Below are 14,604 nucleotides of genomic sequence, written 5' to 3' on the forward strand. Positions count from 1 at the left end.
TGCTGCAAAGAGGGCTCACAGTCCATGGGTGTCTTAGAAAAAAGCACTACTCGGTATTGAACACAACTCTAAATTAAGATGTTCATTTCAAACACAAGCAAACAGACGCACACGGTGGGGTCGGGGCAGTAGTCGGGGTCTACTCAGCACCAAAGGACCCTCCAGGACACAGTAGAGGATCAGCAGCCTTGTCTATGGCATGCATGGCTCTGTTTCCCTTCAGCCCCTCCAGCAGGCTCAGTAATGACAGCCACAGGCAATTGGATTACAAACTCAGAACTGGACAATTACTTCTCCATCAGTCGAGAATATCTGCTGAACTCATAAAACAGATTCCCTTAGGGCAGTGGGTCTCAACCTTCCTAATGCTGCAACCCTTTATACAGTTCCTTTTTGTGTTGACCCCAACCATAAAATTACTTTGTCATTATTTTATAACTGTAATTTTGCTATTGTTACAAATTTTAATATAAATAATACAAATACCTAGCATGCAACCATTAACACACAGGCGTCATGACCCACAGGTTGAGAACACGGCCTTAGACATGGCCGTGGTCAGACAAACAAAGCCATTTTAGTCGTCCTGGTGTGAGATCTGTAACTCCAGAACAAGCAATAAGAAACCAGATGGCTCCTCTGAAACCGGAGTTACAGGTCGTTGTCAGCCTCCATGTGGGTGCTAGGAACTGAACCTGGGTCCTCTGGAAAAGTGGCCCAGGCTTTTAGACACTGACCACATCCCCAGCCCTGGACCTGTGCTCTTTACCTCACTCATGGCTTTGTTGGATGCCACAGAGAGCCACAGTTCCCGTTCCCAGAGTCCGTGACCTTCCTGACATGCTCCAACTGCTTCTTACTGGATCACTTAGGGCTGTCTGCCCTCTGAGGTCACTGCTTTGTAGTGTGCACTGTCCTGTACCCCTGACTGGACACACAAGTATACACACATGCATGTGTGTACACACTCAATACTGCTCTTCAGTGGCTTAGGGACAAGTCTGTGTGATGAGTTTTACAGGAAGGATTTTACATTTGTCAATGACTGTATATTTATAAAAATTTAATTTCAGAATTCCCTTTATTCATTCAAATTACTGCACCATGTCTGGCATGTGCACTGTGGATGATACATCCAGAGTTATTATGACATTAACCAGAACAGATTTTGAGGAGACCTAGTTATAAAACAGAGTAATAGAAATTCATATAGTATTAAAAATATCATAAACTAAACAGAAAATGAAGCACTTCTCATAGTTCATTAGTGAATATATTTTGTTGAAATCAAAATTGTCCAAAACCACTGAAATAGATGCCTTTTTCTGGACATGAAGATATTGTCTCAGAGCTCTGGGCTGTCGTATGGTAATAGAACCAACCACACCACTCCTAGGACGACCTCTAAGAATAAAATCTCAGAAACCAGCAACCAGACCCCCGGTGAAGGGCTGATGAGACGGCCCCGACCTCTGCCCTGCACACAATTAAGAGACACATGGTGGCCTCGAACTTTGGCACCATGGAGAATGGCAATGAATGCCCAAATCCAGCAGGAACAGCCCTGAGCCTACATTTAAATGGGAACTCAAATCTGATATCAACAGTTGTAGGAGTAACAGTACCCCAATGATTCATCCCCAGTGAGGAGCCACTGGGAAGCCATGGGACACAGCCTCCTGGAGATTGAGTGCTTGGACTGCCAGCTCTGGGAGAAAAGACACACAAATACATGTACTATCTTAATCTCTGTCTCTGTCTGTCTGTTTCTTTCATGTACACACACACACACACACACACACACACACACATGTGCACACACACACACACATACACACACACCAAAATATAGGCACTCTTAACTTCTGATTATACCCACCATATAACAGTATTTTGAAGAAAAAAACAAGAAGACAGATTCGCAAGAACCAACCTCTGCAGCAAACTAAATCCCTACATGGAACAAACTGTTTCAACCTACTTTTCTTCTTCTTTGAGACAGAAACTCGCTATGCAGCCCAAGCCGACCTGGGGCTGTCTAGACCAAGCCTTGATCTCACAATGCTCAGCCTCAGCCTCCGGTCTCCTGGGCTCAGCAGTAGTGTGCAAGCTGGCAGGCCTGGTCTTAACCTTCTTTAAATTCCAAGCCTTGGTTTATTTTATTCTAAGGCTACAGCAAAACCCACATCATCCAAATGTTAGTCTATGGGTCACATAGACCAAGGTGTTGTTTAATGAGAACGAAGGTGAGAAAGGGCTTTCATGGTTCAGAAACACTTATCTTTTGATGTGCATTCTAAAGGCTGCTTCTTACATTAATATTTTAAAATAAGAAAAGAAAGCTACTGTATGATATTTCTGCTTTCTAATTTGTATAAATATATATAGCAGTTCCCAAAAATAAAAATATAACGTGTGATCTCACAATTCTGTCGTTTCCATGGTAATTAAAACATAATGAAGGAGTCTACGGCTGTCCAAGTCTGGTGCTGTTTCACCCAGTATGCAGAAATGTCCCCAAGAGTCGCCATGGATGTGGCCCTGTCTGTACTGTCAGTTCATCTGCCAGCCCTGAGACGCCCATGCTTTGGCAAGGACAGGAACAGCAGCTCGACCAATCAAGGTCAGAGTGTCAGAGCTGCGTCCAGGCTCAGACCAGATCAGCAGACCCCAGAGGGAAAGGGCTCAGCTGCCCACACTTGCCCTTGCTCTAACACCAGCATTTAGGCCTCATACTCTACCAAGGAGTTAGAAAGCTCAGGAACCATCACTGCCTTACCACCCTCACCTATACATCAGTATAGGACTGATCTTACATTAGGTGTGAGAAGACAGCTTATGTGCACCAGGAGACAAAGCAGATGGAAGAAAAGCTGCTAGCCTTAGAACAGGTCTAAAGAATCTGTTCTTATTTTAAAACCTAATAAATCCACAAATAGACTGCTCACTCCTAAGGTAAAAGCAAGGTGGAATGCCCGTTGTCCATTACAGAACAAGGCGGAATGCCTGTTGTCCATTATAGAACAAGGCGAAATGCCTGTTGTCCATTAGAGCAAGGCAGAATGCCTGTTGTCCATTACAGAACAAGGCGAAATGCCTGTTGTCCATTAGAGCAAGGCGGAATGCCTGTTGTCCATTACAGAGCAAGGCGGAATGCCTGTTGTCCATTACAGAGCAAGGCGGAATGCCTGTTGTCCATTACAGAACAAGGCGGAATGCCTGTTGTCATCCATAAGCAGTTTTCAGGTTTTGCTCTTGTCAAACTGCTGGTGACACTGACCCAGACACGAGGCATCAGGTGTGCTAATCACCTTCCTCAGCCTGTCAATCATTCATGGTACAAGAATTCCTTAGAAAAGGTCAAACCTGCTTTGTGCAACACCACAGGCTGCACATTCCGAAGCCTAATGGCATCAGGTCAGCTGACATGTGCATTCTTTTACATAAAATGCCCTAAATGTGTCAGTGAGATTCTCATCTGTGCCAGATAATCAAGTACAAAGCAATGCTCTCCAGCCTGCTCTCCGGCCACTGTGCCTGCCGTGGGCGCCTTACCCACAGAAGCACTGACAGGGAGGCCGTGGCTGCCGCACCAGAGTGGGGGACCTTGACCCTTCTAAATTCTGAATCATGTGACTGCATTACTATTCAAAGATGACATGTATGGATTAAAGAAAGCACACTCCTGTCCAGAAATGCCTCTCCGGTTTCCATATGCTCTTGACTGAAATCAGAATGAAATGGTGTCAAAGGACAGATCCCAAGAAACATGGGACGAAGCTTCCTACTGGCAGCCATGTGAAAACAGCGGCTGGAGCTGACTCAGTGGGCAAAGAGTTTAAATCCTAAGACACATGTGGGACCACACACCTGTAATCCCCGAATCCTGTCAACAGATACAAGTAAGCTACTGAATGAACAGATCAGCAAACCTGGGGTACACAGCAACAAACAAGAGTGTCCCAAATGAGGTGAAAGGTGAGGAGTGTCACCTGTGACTGTGTCATGCATGTGCTTGCACTTTCACAGGCAGATTCTCCTCGAGGGGCACAGCTTCTCTAAAAACCTAGATACAATGTGTGTAATATAAGAGGGTTGACTAAGATGTGTGTAATACTGAAGGGTTGACTAAGATGTGTGTAATACTGAAGGGTTGACTAAGATGTGTGTAATACAAGAGGGTTGACTAAGATGTGTGTAATACAAGAGGGTTGACTAAGAGGTGTGTAATACAAGAGGGTTGACTAAGAGGTGTGTAATACAAGAGGGTTGACTAAGAGGTGTGTAATACAAGAGAGTTGAGGGACAAATGTCTGGGAATGGTCCTTCTTCTCAGTGTAAAATGACCAACTGACACCTTCTATTATTTTCACTTGTGAGTTAGTATACATGTGTGAATGATTCTGTGTGTGTATGTATGTGTATGTGTGTGTGTGGTGTATGTAAGTATATGTGTGAGCGTGTATATGGTACATGTCAGTATGAGTGTGTTGCTGAATGTGTGTATGGTATATGTAAGTGTATCTGTGAGTGTGTGTATAATATATGTCAGTGTATATGAGTGTGTTGCTGAATGTGTGTATGGTGTATGTAAGTATATGTGTGAGCATGTATATGGTACATGTCAGTATGAGTATGTTGCTGAATGTGTGTATGGTGTATGTAAGTGTATGTGTGAGCGTGTATATGGTATATGTCAGTGTGTATGAGTGTGTTGGTGAATGTGTGTATGAGTGTGTGTGAGTGTGAATGAGCTCTCTGTTCTCTGAAGGAGGGCTGGGAGTGAGAGTGACACAGCAGATTCCAAGTCTAGGAACTAAAGACCCAAGGATAAGTTACTCAGTGACATCATTACAGGTGGCCTGAGTGGGTCAGACTGTCCGTGGTAAGAGACAGAGAGAGACAGAGAGAGACAGAGAGAGAGAGAGACAGAGAGAGACAGAGAGAGACTGAGAGAGACAGAGAGAGACAGAGAGAGAGACAGAGAGAGAGAGAGAGAGAGAGACAGAGAGGGAGACAGAGAGGGAGACAGAGAGAGACAGAGAGAGACAGAGGGAGACAGAGAGAGACTGAGAGAGACTGAGAGAGAGAGACTGAGAGAGAGAGAGAGACTGAGAGACAGAGAGAGAGACACTAAGAAAGAGAGAGACTAAGAGAGAGAGACAGAAAGAGAGAGACTGAGAGACAGAGATAGAGACACTAAGAAAGAGAGAGACTAAGAGAGAGAGACAGAGACAGAGAGAGACAGAGATACAGAGAGACAGAGACAGAGACAGAGACAGAGACAGAGAGACAGAGAGGCAGAGGCAGAAGCTCTGGAAGAAGCGGCACCCAGTTCAGGCAGGATGGCTACTGGAGTGATCTCGGGGCAGCTCTAACACGCGGGAACATCAGATGGGAGCACTCTGCTGACTGAGCCCAGCCACACACCTTACTGAGCAGGCGTGGGGCGGCGCCTGGCTGATCTTGCTTTCTGTTCTCTTTCTATGGCTGGTAAGCAATGAACACCCACAAGACTGTTCTCCTTGCTCCCACCTCACCCTCACTGTGAACTCCTTCAGCAAGTTCCTCGCACCAGTAGCCACATCATGGACTTCATTATCAGCACAGATGGTGCCAATTAGCTTCTGCGTGAGGCTTTGATCTGGAAAGAGCAACGGAAGCCTGTGTGGTCATCCAGGCACGAGTGCCAGCAGCTCAGGGACAGCAGTGTCTTTGTCTTCCGCAGCTCGTCATCCACCTGTGCTCGGTCTGACAGAAGGCAGTCTTCACTCTCAGACTCAGCTGGAGCCCAACTTACAACACACACATGCGCACACACATACACACGCACGCACACAAATCTCACACACACACAAGTGACACATACACACAAAGGCACACACATATGCATGCACCTTCAATTGAAACATCCATTTTTTTCCTTTTATCCAATATATGTAAATTGAGAAATTCAGACATTTTGCTTCTCCTGGTACTTAATAACATCAGGAAGCTATAATCCATTTTGCTCGGTTCTGGGAAAGTGCCTGATTAGCCAGGGACATATAACGGCAGCAGCATTTGACACGCCACCTCCACTCCACTAACTTCTGGGCTGGTTCTGTCTGCATCATGGCACCTTGGGGCCCACAAACAAAGCCAAAGCCTCTCTGAAGCTACTAAGCAATGGATCTGCTGAAGGAACAGAGTGACAGAGGCTCAGCAAAGCCAGGCAGATCTAACGTGTTAAAGGAACAGGAGCAGCGGGAGCTACTGAAGCACTGCCTGACCACACCCCAACCAATATATTTTAACATTTGCAGCATGTGGCCTAGAACCCTTATGTGAACAGGGAAGCCCAGCAGGGACTGAGAGCAGGTGCACAAGGAGAGGGGAGGGAAAGAGGGAGGTAGACAGACAGACAGACAACTGTGCCTAGGCAGGCTGAGAAGAGGCAGTGACTAGTGAGTGTCCTCAGAGCGAGACAGCCTGCTCTCCTGCCTCACAGCAGGGCTCTGACACTGGGCAGTGAGCTTCCCAGGTCTTACATTCTTACCCCACCTTTGTATATTTTCTGAAACCGTGCTCCTGTGAATGAGAAACTATCACTTCTGAAGTGAGGGGCTTTCCTTTGCCTGTATTTTAGGGCAAGAAATACGTTAACCACCATAATACCTTAAATGCAAATTAATCTTTTAAAAAAGATTGTCATCAAAATCATTCTTTAAAATAGTGTGCATTAACCATAAGTTTTTAGGTCTGTGGGTGATCAACAAATACCTGTCATTCATGCAGGGACGAAAGGTCAACCCTCAAAAGAGCAGTCCCCAGGAAGCCCATTCAGACACAAGGAAACAAGCAATTCTTCAGCTTACGCAGATGAGAACCACAGACCTGTGTACCCTCAGCATTGTGGGGTGTCTTGTTGAGTTTGGAGGTGCAGCTCATCCTGCAGGAAAGCCATGGCGGTAGGATTGACTGGCAGCTGGAGAAATGCTCAGGGGCTGCCTCCTTTTCCTCTTTTTATTCAGTCTGAGACCCTAGCCCTCGATGGCGCCACCCACACTTGGGGAAGTCCTCCTTTGTACCTTCCTGGAAACCAGAGGTGATTCTAAATCCCCGGCAGGCAATCGGCATTAACCATTACAGCCCCCAAGATGGCAACTGGGTTTCCCAGGCTTCAAAAGTAAAACCTTGACAGACATTTGGCTGGAGTGAAGCCACAATAGAGTGTGCCCAGATGTTTATGGTTTCTCTCTCATCACCTTAACTGTCTTTTCCTTATCCCATCTAATAGCAATTTGTCCCTGTGGAGTCCTTTCAAAGGTCCTCACTGCAGCGATGGCTCTAAGTTACCCACAGGCCCTCACTGCAGTGACAGCTCTAACTATGTTACCCACAGGCTCCCACTGCAGCAACGGCTCTTCTGCTTTAACATATGCTTTTCATCAGTTTTCATTTCATTTAATTCAATTATGTCTACTAAAGTAACAAGAATGCCATGCAAAAACAATTTTTTTCTTGGTGGTGTTGGTGATGGGGAATCTCGTTTCATAAGCGCTTACCAAGCGGATGCTGTCCCGAGAGCCTACATCCCAAGGTTGAGCCTAGAAGAGCCGGTACCAGCCCCGCTCCAGCGGGCACGGCCGCCTGAGAACGAGGTTAGGAAGAGGCCTCCTACCACACTGGAATTTCTCTCCTAGGCAAGTCTGTAGATGTTCCCAAAGCTAGGACCATATAGGATTAATAGTTGGTATGTTTTAAACATAAAATAAATCTACATCCGGTGGAAGAACCCACCCTGCCTGCCTTTAATATTCTCAAGCCAGCCACGGAACCCAGAGCCACATTGTAACTGCTTGGAGAGAACACCCTGGTAGCAGGAACAGGAGGCCAAAGCTATTCTCCACTTCTTGATGAACAGGAAGCAGAGAGCAGGGTCACTCAGGAAAAAACTAGAACATCCTACCACATGACCCCAGGAACCTATTTGCACTAATTGGCCTCATTTCCAACCTTTCACCACTACCCAATAATGCCATTCCATTACAAACCTACTGTTTACAGCAGGGCTTGGGCAGAGTCAGAGTCAGCAACAAGGAGCGGTGGAGGGGGCAGGGAAGGACGGACTGAAGGGTGGAGGGGACAGGGAAGGAAGGACTGAAGGGTGGAGGGGCAGGGAAGGAAGGACTGAAGGGTGGAGGGGGCAGGGAAGGAAGGACTGAAGGGTGGAGGGGGCAGGGAAGGAAGGACTGAAGGGTGGAGGGGCAGGGAAGGAAGGACTGAAGGGTGGAGGGGCAGGGAAGGAAGGACTGAAGGGTGGAAGCAAACCTGGGAAGGATGGAGAAGGAGAGGAGCAGGGGACTAACATGAGGAGCGAACTGACACAGCCCACCATGAAGGCCCGAGGCTGGGGGGCATGGGCACTAGTGCTCAGCAATGAGACCCACAGAGATCAGACAAGGGAACTGAGGTGCTCACTTCTCTACACTCGGACACCTCTGTGAGGACTTGTGGAAGTGATGGGGCAGGGATGGCATCACCACACCAGTCAGAGCACACCTGTCTCCTCACTCTGTGTGCTCACTCTCACAGAAGCAGTCCCCCTCGATCTCACCACTACAAGTGGCAGCAAGCCCTGCTCACCCCAAATACTTGTCCCTGCAGGTATTACGATCCTGCTGAGGGCAGGGTGAGTGATCTCAGAGGTGGCTCAGTGACGGATTATACAGTAACCACAGCAACAGCAATTTGTCACCGTGGTCCATCCCACTCCAGAGAGGAGGAACACATTCAACAAAAAAGTTGAAGTAAATCCTGAACAGTCATCTTCAGTGAGCTTACAATTTTATGTCTGAAACTAGGAAAACCCCATCCTCTTACTGGCCTTCAATACTACACACAGATGACCCGCAGTTCTGTTTCTAGCCAGTAGGGGGCGAGTACATCATATAATTTACTTCCCCCACACCCACAAGAAACTTTTTAGGGGGTATTTTTTAAACTAGTAATTAAACATGAACAGAGACAATGAATTCACTAGTCACTAGAACCTAAAATGCAGCCAAGCTCCCTGAACTGTTGGCTCACTTTTGCCTTAGGAGAACCTCCGGTGCAGAAGGAAAATGGTTGGCATTCGGCACGTCGGGCTGGCCTCTGACAGAAGCACACGGCGGACATCATTCAGCACAGGGACCTGGACTTCGTGGCCCACTGCTGTCTCGGGGGCTGCACTTTCACTATGATCTGCACTTACGGACGCAGCTCTCTGCTGGAACCGGTGTCAGAGACGAAGGGAGGTCTCAGACGTGAGGTTGAATATCAGCGTGATCTGTGGGCTGACGTTTGTGGTATTTCCAGTATGAAATGTAACCCACAGAACCGTCACATCCAGCCTGCTCTCCCCTCATGTGTCAGTCTATGGTCCATTCGCAGTAAATCTAGTGTACAAGTGTGTCACAAGCCGTGTCTCTAAGGACGGCACTAGGTGGCAGTAAACACACAAATGCCAGGAGCCTTCATTTTTGGCCCTTGATTGGCAGGTGCAGTAAATCCAACTCTTAAAAAACAGCCAAGCATCAGAAAGAAATAAACGCATGAAAGTTATCTGAGGTTGGAGGTGTGCAACCAAGAGACAAGCACAGCCCCAACTTTATCACAGGGACTAGTTTCTAAAAGGTTTTTGTCCTGTGACAAATCTTAATCACATAAATACTTAGATGCTAATGACTTTGAAGAGAAATCTAACATTTTAAATTGCTTTTTTTCATCAATATGTTAAATTTTTATTTAAAACATAATTTATGTATAATTATAATTTACTGTGGCTTTTTGAATTAGCAAAATTTTACTTAGAGACCATGAATAAATAAAGTGAAACATGCCATTTATCTGTGAGAAAGACATTTTCAAAAGCTACTAAAAGCCAATGGTGAGGCTCCATTGTGATCCCAGAACCTGGACGTAGAGGAAGAAGGATCAGGGTTCAAGGCATCCTCAGCTATGTGGACACTTTGAGGAGAGCCTGGGCTACATGGGACCCTGTCCCAAAGAACCAAACAGCAACAAAAATCTCAGAAAATATTAAAATTATCTAGACTCCAGGGAGAAAAAGAAAATTATACAAATCAATGATTTTGCTGTATAGAAAATGCATTACTTTACTTCTTTCTTTAAAATAGTTAGCTTGACCCAGTGGTAGTTCTGCATTAGCACTGACAAAAGCTGTGCACACTTGAGGGCCAATGTGAATCGTACGCACATTACACAGGAGTTAGCACAGCTGAGCTGACCAGCAGACACACCATCGAACAGTGGCCTTCTAAGTCTGAACCTGATCTTAGCCTGACTTTATAAACTGCCGTGCTCACACAGCCCAAACCTATGTTTTCTAATTTATTTCTAAATGCTTCGTTTTTATTGAGAGGCCACATGGCTGTCTCAGTAACGCTGGAGGAAAACTGGCTATCTTGCGTTTTTATTGTTGTCATGTTAGATCTAACACTTTTCCAAGGTTGAGTTTGTACTGACACAGAAGACACTTAAGTCATCAGCCATGGGAGGGGCAGGGCCTGGGTCTGAGAGCAGCATCTAACCAGGAAAGCGGCAGCACGGAAGATCGGAGAAGGGAAGACAGACAGAGCAGCAACGGCCACGCTCACGTCCTCCAACTCTGCTCTGCTGTGTCTCTCAGGACTCACCTCTCCTTACTCTTGTGTAGCACTTGCCAACCAAGAAACCAGCTGACAGCCAGGCCACCTTTTCTGTGGCACTAAGATCACAGTGGCTGGGAAAGCATCCTCCGTGCAAACTGTCCTCCAGCACCCAGCCGACCATCTGCACTGCGGTAGTTAAAGCCTCTCTTCTACAGGTAACAAGTCTCAAAATGGCTCTTCAAAATCCTGTTTTACACCCCAAATTCAACATCAACATACTGGCACTCACCAGGGCCATCTTTCTCCCTTCCTACTCAGTGGTGTTTAAAAATTGTTCTCTTAAATGCACATTGTACACGTGGCATTCACAGTGGTCACACGCACTCACAGCGAGCACATACTGAGCTTGCACGGTGAGCACACACACAGTGAGCTCACACACGGTGAGTTCACACGCGGTGAGTTCACACACTGAGCTCACAGTGAACACACAGCATAGGACAGAAAAAAAGGGACCATCAGGATGGAGATGGATCTCTTTAGCCTCCAAGTGGGGCAATGGACCCAGAAGCCTTGGGTGTGCCACTCCACAGGTCTACCAAGTTCTATTCCTGTACACTTCCACAAGCATCACATTTCTAACTAGTCACGAAAGGGCCGAATGTTCTTTGGTGTCAAATAACATTTGTAACAGCAGTAAAGGCAGCTCTGAGGACTTCTTGCTCATGTTTAGTCCCTGCTTAATTTTCCAGACACAGTGGGACCTCATATTCCAAAACATGATACACAGAGATGTGAAACACCTGTCTCTTGTGTGTGAGACCGTGTGTCCTTTACACAAGATACCGAAGAGCCTGGGGGTGTTACACACAAGATACCGCAGAGCCAGGGGGTGTTACACACAAGATACCGCAGAGCCAGGGGGTGTTACAGTGAATGCCGCTGTAGCAGACCAGGTGTAAAGCGAGACGGGAGACACATGTCAAGTCCACGGACGTCTGTTCCTCTGAGCGGGGCAGGGGGCAGCACACAGCCTGCTTCTCTAGTCTGCGGGAGGACGGGGGGGGGGGGGACACTTTCACTTACCTCCACAGCCACCACGATCAGAACAAGGTCTGTCTTGGAATCTGGGAAGACCGCATTCACTTGTGGTGACATTCCGATCAGAGCACAGTTAGTGACCACGGATATAACGCTCATCGTTTCAAAAGCCAACTGAAAGGGAAGACGGTTGGCATAAGGAGCATGTTATCTGAACCCCAAGGACAAGCCCTTCCCTAGGTTCTACACAGTCTACACACATTTACACCTCCATCCATCTTGGTAGGGTTCTCTTTGCTTAGGAAAGCTGTGTGTCAGTGGGCATTTTAGATTCTTTTGACTTGACTCCCCTAAGCAGTGTGTCCTGCCTTGGAGTGGACAGATCCGGCTCTGCTGATGTTGCTTGTCTCTGAGTGATGTAAGACATCCCAGGAAAGCACCGGGCTCCCAAAGGCAGGCCATATCTGGAAAGAAGCTGCTTCACAGCCTGCACTCTACCTGGCTTAGCTACAGCCAAGCTCATTGTCGATGTGGTCCCTTCCTGGGGATAGGACCCAAAGTCCTTGTAGGGCTTTAGCAAACCCAGAAGCCAGGCTGCCGTAGCACTTGCAGATCACTGACTCCTATGGTGGTTGTCCGGGTAACTGGGGTAACTGTGGAGAACCTCTGTGCTACTTTGTTTCTAACTAAAGCTCTTGATGGCTGCTTTCTGATAACTGAGGCCACTCCGTCTCAGGAGCACAGGCTGCACTTCCATCACCCCTTCCAACAGCCATGGGCACAGAAATAGCCTCTCACTCCTTACACTGCTTTGCTGAGCTGTTGTGCTTTTTGTTACTTTAGCAATATTCTGGTTGATTCTCTGGGCTCTCCCAAGGACACCATTCTGAAGCCATATTTCCTCCAAACCGTAACATGAGTCCCTTCTGCTTTATGTTTATAATTCTTTGTCTCCTCTGGTTGGTTCAGATGGTAAGTGCAGCCCTACTGCGCGCAGGAGTGCTTTTGCTCAGCCCTTATCCACTGGCTGGTTTCGGCTGCTTGGCCTTTTGTCACTGATGTTGTAAAACTGATCTATACTTTGTGAATTTATATCTTCATAGTGTGTAGGCTCACGCACAGGGCCTATGCATCTTTACGAAAGTCTTACACATCTTCATGTCTTTCTCACACAGGAAACGTGCCTGGGCATCAGTACAGTACACAGGCAGTGAGAACACAGCACCACACCCATCTCAGCTTTACTTGTGCCGTTCCAGTTTTAGAACACAAATGGTTTCGTGTTTTCTGCTACACATGAGGGATATTTGCTTCTTAACTCTATGTCTGGTTTTGCCATCACATTAATTCTGGCTCCTTACGCATTGAGGGCTAGACTGACCCTAGGCTTCCCCTGAGGTTCCAGTGTGTGGGGAAGGAACATAGCTCCCTCTCTAAACCAGAAATATGTTTGGCAAGGCCAGTAATGGTCTGGGGCCAGGGCCTTAGGAGAGCTGCAGCTCTGGGTCCTGAGAACCCAACTCTTCCCACCTCAGAAATCCTGGCCTATCAGTACCAGGGCTGCTGTGTGTTAGGGCTGTGATGTTCATGGCCCTTGCTCCCCAGAGCAGCTTGATTAGCCTGTGACTGACTCTGCCCCACCGTGTGGCAGTTTCTGCTAGAAATGTATGTTCCTGGAAATAGTATGTAAGGTGCTGCACTTCCTATCTAATAAGCTTGCTTGGCATGAGACGCTATTGCATATGCGCTGTGTGTGTGCATAAGCAAGCCCCCCTGAGCCCACCTGCTCTATCTTCTTCATCTCCGATGTCCTGGCCCTTCCTCTTCAGAGCCTCTCACTGAAGAATGACCCCCTGGTCCTGGTCTCATAGGATGATCTGGGAACACGCCTCTTACTCCACTTCTCAAACTGTATGAAACAGGTGTGACTTCTTTCTGAGGAGTGGAATCTGTGGTGTAGTCATCTAAGCCAGATCTTTTTTTTCTGGAGACGTGGGCTCTAGACTTGGCTTCCTTCACAGTCACAGAGCCATCTCCTCCTCCTGCCCCACTCATTGGCTGAGCTCCAGCAGGAGGCTCTGACTTTGAAGGGAAGGTCCCCTCTACTAGTTGTCAAGCTCCTGTGGCCACGCCATGGCACCCCAGCAGCAGCAGGTCTGCAGACTCTGACCTCAGTCCACTCCTGCCACCTTGTGTCTCCTCACTGAACAAATTCCTGCCTTCACTTCTACTGACCTTGCTCTTCCTCGTTTCCTTTCTTCTACTGAGATTCTTTTCAGCATAAACGCCTGTGCTGTGAGTTCCTGCCGGCCCCTCCCTCATCAGTGATGTCCCCCACACTTTTCTTCTGGTCTAGCTTCTCTCATCTGAGAGTTTCTTTCCACGGGCATTTTGTGCTGTCTGGTTTTCCAGTGGAGATCCTGCTGTTATCTTCTGTCCCTAATTCTGGTTTGAGTTTATTGTCACAGGCACACTGTGTACAGTTCTAACTCCGAAGTGCTTTCTGCTGAGATAACTGGTGTTCTGTCAGACATTGCCTGCTGATGGCGCCACTGAGCCTCCTCCACTCTTGCGTTCCTCCTCACTAAGTACAATGTGGGTTCACCTATTTCTCCTTTCTGTTCAAGTTCTTTTCTCTCTTCTATTTTAAAACTGTTTCTTGATGCACATACACATCAGTTTGATGTTCTTCTGAGAATGTGTCTCCCTTTTCATGGCGGAATGTTCCTCTCTGGTGCCTTTCCCCTCAGACAGTATCACAGCAGCTTCTGTTTGCACTTGCTCTCTTTTCTTCTTGGTAATTTTTTCGTTATTCTTTCACTTTCACCCCGTTTATTTCTAATAAATAATCTCAGTCTTTAATCTGTATTTTTAGGCCATTTATAGTTAGTGTAACCATTGGTATGTTGGGATTTAAGTCAGATAC

General features: G+C 47.0%; 1 protein-coding gene across 1 annotated transcript in view; it reads right to left on the reverse strand.

Annotated features, from left to right (window-relative positions):
* ANO10 (anoctamin 10) overlaps positions 1 to 14,604 on the reverse strand; it is a 103,761-nt gene that overhangs the window by 53,201 nt on the left and 35,956 nt on the right. The window contains exon 12 of the mRNA XM_080934067.1: positions 11,724 to 11,852. Coding sequence (XP_080790193.1) covers positions 11,724 to 11,852 — 129 coding nt within the window. The remainder of the gene's footprint in view (positions 1 to 11,723; positions 11,853 to 14,604) is intronic.

Source organism: Micromys minutus (genome assembly GCF_963924665.1).
Source record: "Micromys minutus genome assembly, chromosome: 21".
Classification (NCBI taxonomy): Eukaryota; Metazoa; Chordata; class Mammalia; order Rodentia; family Muridae; genus Micromys; species Micromys minutus.